Below are 8,575 nucleotides of genomic sequence, written 5' to 3'. Positions count from 1 at the left end.
ACTAGACGCGCCGCTAACTTATATACTTATATAATACTTTCTGTAGTTAACCAGTTGATGGTTCACTGAAAACACTACTTTGTAATATGGTTATTTCCTTTCTTTGGTTTTTAGAGTTTTTAGACCTTTAGGAGTTATACGTCACGGATCATACGTTCCGTCTGAAGCTGTGATCGTTTTTAGGAGGCAGCGATCACAATGAAAGACGACTTTAGGAGAGTGTGGTGGTAACTTTGAAAGATATGGACGAACCCTAAAGTTGCCATCGTGCCAATGCTGCCGCGCTTACAGTCTGTTCTGTGCTTACAAAATAATCACTGCTAAAACATAAATGCTTGAATTCCTTTTGTTATGGAGCCAATTTGTGTTTGTATGATATGCGGGATGAGAGATTGCATCGAGCTACAGAAGCTGAAATATATCTATTTAATAACAGGACCGATGGCTGCATTCCCCTGTGAGGAGGATCGGGTACTGTGCGTGCTGGAATAGCTAACTGGAACACCAAATGTAACGGAGGCATTGGTTTTTGTTATCAATTGTACCAATGCTTATCCCATTATGTAACAATGTCACGGAAACACAAGAGCCCTGTGCAGCGTTAGAAGCCACTTAGAGACTCATTCTGAACTCTGATTTCAGCAAGTGTTTAAAAAATGAAATGTCAAAAATAAAAGAAATTACGAGCCATTTATAGCTGTGAAGTTGATGACCTGTGACATAAAGGCAGCATGCCAATGTGAATGCAAGACTCTTTTGAAGACTACGAGCCTGCAGACATAAAGGTCCGTGACGCAAGATGTTCTGGAATCAAGCCCTGCCGTTTTCTGAAGAGATGAAAGCTCCGTGTTTTCACCCGGAGTCTCAATGCTTCGTCTCTCAGCGCTCAGAACCTTTGTTGTTCCTCATTGCATCGGCCCAGAGTCAAGTGACAGGAGCGCCCACAAGTACTTCCCAACAAAAAAAGAATTACATTTTATACAAGTTAGACTCAGATTTGTTTTAAAGAATGACGCATTCAACCAGTTTCCTGCTTTTCTATTAACCAATGTATGCAACAGTCCTCGTCTTGAAGGGAATCGATTTTTTTAGTTTTTTAAATGAACCTAAAAGCAGAAGTGACAAAAGCTGCAGTTCCTCAAATGGCCACTTGAGGCTGGCTTAAAAAGCAACTCCATCCTAAATTAGCCCCGCCCTAAAGCATAGCCTACTTTAGGTCTATTTGACTCGAAATGGACCATCATTTACAAAATGAACATCATGTTGTATTGAGACCCTAAACTCATGTCTCTTTCGCGATGCCTCCTGCCTGGTGGGCCGGCCTGCTGCCATGGCCCTGCTGATGCGCCCCACCCCCCCTTCTCTCTTTCTCCTTCTGTTTCATGGATTGTGGAGGTCTGAATCATTTGTAGCGTTGTCAACCTATTCCCAAGCAAAACATTAAATTGAATTAAAATATTAGCCTTTTTATATCACCCAAAATATGGTGATCCATAGACTTTGCAAATATTATGCAAATATTGATATATACTATTGATATTGATATTGAAGTATGCAGTAATATGACTTAATTTTTCTTTGTAGCTTCGGAGCAGCAGATAAGATAGTCTCCTGCTGAAAATGATGAGCCCGACATTTGCAATGAGGAGGCCATGACTACAGGGACAGGTAGAGAGGATAACAGAGGAAACAATATGAATTAACGTTATATATTCTAAGAAAGAGCAGTATATGACAGTACTTGATGAACCAATATACATTGTTTGCTCAGAAGTGGGTGTAGTAAAGGAGTAAATCACCACTATATAATACTCATGCAGAAAAATGATAATGACCATGACAATGACGGCCCCCACGAGGTCTCACTCCAACAAATCTGGCCTACTGCCTAATCTGAGTCTGACACCCCTGCTACGCCCTTCTGCCTTTTTTAATGTTGTGCATATTTTTTGTTAACTTCTCATCTTAAGTGGATTATTATTTGTTGGACCATGGTCTTAATAAAAGAACTACAGGATAGTAAGAGCTGAACTGTTGCTTCATTTATCCAATTTCCACTATACCATGAAAGAAGTGGGCTGGTCTTGAGCCTGAAATTCCCGGGCTGAAAAGTGGCCCCACTCCGGCCCTGCCTGAGGCCGTCACATCACGGTGCTGCTCTGCTGGGAATCACTGCTATTTACACTAACTGCTCCGCGACGTCACGACTACGAGCGACGTCACCAAAGCGCAGACGTTTCCATGGTGACTCAGTGACGTCACGGAGAATGTCTTGTCCGCCAGCCAAACGGCGCGAGCCTTAATGAACTGTTTTCTCTTTAACTCTATCAGCACACAGCACCCCAAAGCGCGCGGACGTTTCTTTAATACCTTCTCTACAGCTGTTTCTCCCTGCCTCAAATCTTCGTGCTGCGCTAGCTTACTGAAGCTTCATCGTTCATGTTTGACACCAAGAAACAACTTTTAAGTGGGCGAGGGTTGTTTATGTGTTATTAGTTGTCATGCTAAGCGAGGCAAACCGCTCCTTCTGTCGCTTCATACTTACTGTACAGATGTCAGTGTTCTCCGTGCCCCACTGCAAGTATTAAAAGGCCCCGCCCACTCCGTTTTCACTCGCTATGCCAAATAAATTATAATGGGGTGCAAACACCTGATGGGGCAAAACAAAAACGTGCAGGGTGACATCAGCCTGTCCTCATCAGACCCAGATTAGCCAATCTGCAGCCAAAGAAGCCACGGGCCTTTCTCAACATGGTTGTCTATCTACGAGTTAGAACCCGGCCGTGGCCCAGTGGCACCCCTCGACCCTAAATAGGATAAACATTTCGGATGATGGATGGCGGCTATCCTAGAGGTCAAGAAAGGTCATTTCATAGTGACTTCATATCTTTGTGGGAACTAGCGGTTCATTGCGTTCCCAGAAACATTCACGACCGCTTTTTAGAATAGACAAAAGTAACGACGTGCGATGGTTAAGGAGACGGAGACTCAGAACCCGTTTAATACAGATACGTTGAGGCGAGCGGTGCAGGGCAGCAGCAACGTGGGCGGGATCGCCTCTCGCCGGGTGTTCAATACAAACACTGAAGACCAACAAGTTGTTTTGATTTTCTTTATTGTACAGAAAGCAGCGTAGAAAGTTACAGAGGCGGCTGTCCTCTGCCGCGTCCGTAGCCACCTCTCTGCAACAGGGAAACGTTTGTCAATAAACTGGTCACCCCGAGGTCAACAACACAATTACGTCTCATCGCCACACGACGCCGAGACAACCCGATAAAGTCTGTAACGTTTCTATCTGATGCAAGAGGACCTCGAGCAGGACCGGTTCAGAACAGGACTGCATTCAGCATGCTGGCATTCTTATTGAGACCGTTATAAAAACACCACAAGCCAACTGGGGTTGATAGAATAATTAATTACAATCTTGTAACAATTGCTGAATAAAACATTCCTCATATAGAATAAGCAATTAAAAAATTCAACACCAAAAATATGTATTTACAATACAACTCTCACAAAAGGGAAAACAATGTATCAGGAGTCACAGGGTTTACAGGGACACTATAAGCGCAGTACTTACGAACTGGAATTCGGTGGCAGCTCCAGCACCGGCCTCTGCTTTCTTGTCGGCACCAGCTGACGGAGAAGTTAGAAAAGAACAAGTCAGTAAACGTCCGTGATAGTTCAATCTTCAATACACAAACCAGCTAAATAAAAGGATCTTCTATACACACTTGCAGCAACATTAAATTAAAGATATCCAAAGTAAATAACTATTTTTCTACTGTTGTGTAATTGCTAACAAGAAACAATTCATGCGAAATGGACTTAGGACACCATTTCCCAAAGACTAATTGCTGCTCATTTCCACACCACTTCATAAGAGCAACTCAGTTGATACAGCCGACAAATATAGTTCCAAGTATACTTACGGGGTGCAGCAGAGCGCCTGTAGGTATCTCTGTCAGTCTCTCCACGGTTAAGGCGGGCGGGCCTATCTGCTTCCATTCCTGCAGAAACACACAAGAACATTCAAGTCAGGTCCGCGTTGCTGCATAGAACAAAAGAGGTGCTATATAACAAACCGCATTAAAAACAACACTTTCAGTGCCGTGAGCCGGTTTATTCATGACCGGTTGGAAGACGCTGCACCAGTGTGATAGACTGACATTTTATTCTGCACTTAAACTCTTAATTTTGCGCTCACACCAAAAGTGGTGCGAATGTTTTGCGCGACGCGATCTCACGCAGTCAAAGGCGCGTGGTTGCGGCGCAACATTTTTCCGGGCGGCGCGTTGTGAAGATTCGCCTCTCGATGAAATATTTAGACTTTTGCCGAAATTTCACACCTCTGGACAATCAGCCCGTGGGCTGCTCCGCATCACTGTCGTTGAATCAGAACAAGATGGAGGACGCGCTCATCGTTGCGGTTTGGGAATGCAACCTCTTATGAGTACCGGAATCAGAGACTAAAACAACGTTTTGTGGGATGTCCACAAGTATAAAGAAAAACTAGTGGTTAGTTCTTCCATGGCGAAAAATATAACTTTTCACAGTAAAGCCAGAGATAAGCCCCGCCCCTTACGGAGCGTCGCAACGCCTTGTGTTAACGCGAGGATTTGCAGCGCTTTGTGTGAACGCGGCATAAGTGAGGGACAAACACTAAGCTGAGAGCAGATATTTTATAAGCCGATAAGAAAATGTAATTAGTGTGCCAATAATGGAATTTTAGCTGACAATTATACTCCAAAACACACCCACTAGAGGGCAGAAGGCAGGAACAACTCGAGGCAGCGAGGACAGTGCTCGTCCTAAAGTGCAACAAAGTCGGCCAGAACCGTGTTCGAACAATTTATCAAACAGAAACGCAACATCTTCCACCCCTCTGCTTCATCCGAATGCACAACTAAAACACTAATGGTAGCGAATGGTTCAGGGATGCTAGTTGTAGCTGATGGTTGAGCCTGATTACCAAAATGTGTTGAGCTCAACCCTCTTCAATGTTGAAGGCTGTAAATGTTAAAGTTTTAAAATATTTCACAAGTATATTGTTGTATTGTAAAACACAAAAGAATTCTGAAAAATCTTATTTTTGCATCAGTAAAATACGCTTTTGTAAAAGTGTCCAATTGTTTTCTTCTCAGCCTGTAATTACAAAAAACTCCCTATTTGGGGGATTTATCAAAGTATTAACGGAGGATATTAGGTACTTAAATATTAAAGCTACAGATGGTAACTTGGAAAATAAAAGTACCTGTAGTGCATGAGACATAATCTAGGGGGAACATTTGGCTGCTCTCCCTACTGTTTATAGGGAAATTGGCAAGATGGTAAAATGATAAATTGTGACTTGGCTGTAGTGTTGAAAACAAGAAATATACAGATATTTGATGAGTGCTCTCTAGTTTTACTAGAATCCTCGGCTGTGATTGGTTATTTTCTTCGGGTGTGGTAGAATCTAACCAACGGCATTAGGAGAACTAAAAAGAATCTGGGTTTATCATTTATAATTGCCTTCATGTACTACTGTCACAATCTAGTGACAGTTTGAGCAAATATGAAGAATGTTAAATTATATTAAAGTTACACTGTAACTTAAAAGCATCAGTTCTAAACAAGGCATCAAGTTTTCAATCCAAGTTTCAGCTCGCTAAACATCACGTATTGCTAAAGGGTGGATGATCATCTGCGTTGTGATTTCTGACTAACGTCTGGAATCCTTCTAAATCTGCAGAAGATCTAATTGAGACTTGATTGGAAACTGGATTCGCCAATTTTATAAAATAGCAGTTAAAGGTCACGTCGGGCTAAAACGGAGACGGGAACAATGAACTCAGAGTTGCTGAACTCAACACTGAGCTTTGGCTGCAGCCCTTTTGACGACATGAGGTTCATCTCAATGGAATGCTTCCCCTCAGCAGGTTTACATTAACAATACCGACTTGTTTTTAGTTAGTAAGATTCATTTAAAAAGCAACATTAAAAGTTATCATGACAGGTTTGCTGCATATTATGACTTAATACAATATATTCCAACAGCAACATTCAACCAATCCCATGTACATCAGTGAGCTTACCCTTGGGCCTGGGCCTTGCGGTCTCAGGGCGGGTCTGGCGGCGCAGGGTTGCGGGCACAATCTCTGGGGGGAGGTGGAGGAAGTCTCTCAGGTACTGGATGCCTTCGTTGGTGAGGTACCAGTAAAAATGACGCCAGGCAAACTGCTCCTTGACATACCCACAGGACCTCAAAGACTGGAGGAAGAAAACAAATGTCACACTGTAGTACCACCAACTCATTATTGTAAGAACTACATTTCCATTTTAAAACGCACACCTCTCGTTAAGTTTACACTGAGCTTCCACGCTACGGGTTTACGTCATAAATGGTTACATTTGGAAACAACGGCCAGACACCCTTTCTCTTTCTCTGCTAAGATGCCGTAGAGCTGCACACGTTCTGCTTTCGTCATCTAATCTTTCTGACCTGCATCAAAGTACGTTTGCATTTATATCGTTCCAAAATGAAACAGACTACACCAGGGTTCATACACAAGTTGACCAATATATTTCCATGACCTTCCCATAACTTTAAACCAAGTTTCCATGACCAAACATTTGTGAAATCTCAGTGTATACATGAGTATATAGCTTAAATGAAACAATAGTTTGATTGAAAGAATAACTATTTATAAAAATCTTTATTCTTTTAATCAAACTGTGTAAATTAACATATAAATATAACAAATTCCCATGACTTTTTCCAAAGGTTTTGGACTTTTCCAGGCCTGGAAATAACAATTTTAAAATCCCATGACTTTTCCAGGTTTTCCATGACCGTAAGGTTTTCCCCTAGCCATGTGCATTACACCAGTTAGGAGTTTCACGGCTTTTTTCTGAACAATTGCTTCAGCAAGTGCAACAAACAGTGTCTGAATTGACTGCTTAGTTTTGTGTGACATTACACGTGTTTATCCTGAAGATGCACTGATAATCGACCTTCGTATAGTCACAGTTACCCGGTCTTTGCTCAGCGGAGAACGACAGGTCACCGTTCATCTGGACAGCTCGGCTCAAGCTATATAGCCACAATAAAAAATAATAAAAATGCATCTCACCTGCATCGCTTTCATCACATGAAGGTTGGGCACGTTCTTGTCCGCAAGCTCTGGATGCTTGGGGAGGTGGACATCTTTCTTGGCCACCATGACTCCCTCCTTGAAGAGGAGCTCATAGATCGCAATGCGATTCTTCTTGGGCATCAGCATCTGTGTTAGGTGACATATATTATCCGTTATTTTTCAACAAGTGCTAGCGTTAGCTACACTTTGACGGCATGTTAGCCGACTCGACAACATGCACCGATACGAATCGATGCAGGCGAAAGCCTACAAACTACCGCTTTATTAAATGAACATACTAGGTTTCTTTACCGTGTTAACACCACTAGTCAAACACTGTATACTGACATAAACGTGGACTAAGGTGGCCCGCGTTAATCGAGAAAAAATGGCAGCCGTTCGTGAATATCGGGGCCAGTCACTTCGCCAATTTAAAGTCTAATATCCACGTTTGTAACTCGTTTGCGGGTGAAATACATCGAAAGAATCTGTTGTGACATTAAAATCAATCGAAGATTGAGAATTATTGGTTCATAGACCATCAGATGTTTAAGATATATTTAGATTACTACGCCGGGTATTTCTTTACCTTTCCACTTGATACGGGACCGGAGCCGGAAGGAACGACTGTTGTTGACCGGGAAGGTTTATCCTCGCGACTTGACCCCTGTCGGTGCGGAGGGGAAGAACAGTCAGATGAATAACCGTAAAGTACTATTGTAAATAGTGTGCCAAATACTGTATTTATTGTGCTTTAGTCAAAACAACGTTTTAAGTTATTAATTTTAAGAAATAAAAGTTAAACTAAAAGGTCTTCATGCCATGTCAATTTCCATTCAAGGCTTCTCTGAATTCCATCAAAATAAAAGCATACACACAATATAAATTATATTGGAACACTGCTTCATTTCCCATGTGTTTTATTTATTTTTAATATTCATAAGAATAATATTTATATTATTATTATCATGTAGTTGTACAAAATAATTGGTTTCAAAACAAGATGACATCTGGTATAATTATTAGTGAAATGTAACTACTGTACATTTAATTAGGCACTGCACATAAATACAGATTGTAGGTACTCTCTATTAAATTGGGAGTTGTTGGCAAATGGAGGAGACCTACTTTTACATTTCAAGTACATTTCACTACTAATACCGACTTGAGTATCATTTTCAAAGAACTTTATATATCTTTCCTTAAAATTTAATGGTATTGCTATTAAAAATACATGTCACATGTCTAAACAAAATATACCAATGCAACCTCTCCAAATTGTTTTGTCCAAACATTGAAAAACAACTATGAACATCATTTTGTTGTGAAAAGATGTTTCACATGTTTTTTTTTACTGTAAACTTTCTTTTTTTAAATTATTAATTAAAACAAATGTATCTAACTTTAAAACTTTTGAAAATTGAATTTATTTGTTATTTTTTTATTTGACCATTTCC

At 41.0% G+C, this 8,575-nt stretch overlaps 1 protein-coding gene across 1 annotated transcript; it reads right to left on the bottom strand.

The window, feature by feature from the left end:
* Positions 1-3,098: 3,098 nt before the first annotated feature.
* On the bottom strand, positions 3,099-7,785 carry rps10 (ribosomal protein S10). The gene is made up of 6 exons (XM_056437992.1): positions 7,708-7,785; positions 7,116-7,265; positions 6,078-6,252; positions 3,933-4,010; positions 3,581-3,636; positions 3,099-3,182 (listed from the first exon to the last, which is right to left on the bottom strand). Exons 2-6 carry the CDS (start codon positions 7,263-7,265, stop codon positions 3,141-3,143), a joined length of 501 nt encoding a protein of 166 aa, XP_056293967.1. The 5' UTR covers positions 7,708-7,785; the 3' UTR covers positions 3,099-3,140.
* Positions 7,786-8,575: the final 790 nt, after the last annotated feature.

The sequence above is a fragment of the Pseudoliparis swirei genome, chromosome 18 (genome assembly GCF_029220125.1).
Source record: "Pseudoliparis swirei isolate HS2019 ecotype Mariana Trench chromosome 18, NWPU_hadal_v1, whole genome shotgun sequence".
Taxonomy (NCBI): Eukaryota; Metazoa; Chordata; class Actinopteri; order Perciformes; family Liparidae; genus Pseudoliparis; species Pseudoliparis swirei.
The sequence above is the reverse complement of the archived record's forward strand: the minus strand, read 5'-3'. Positions and strand labels throughout refer to the sequence as shown.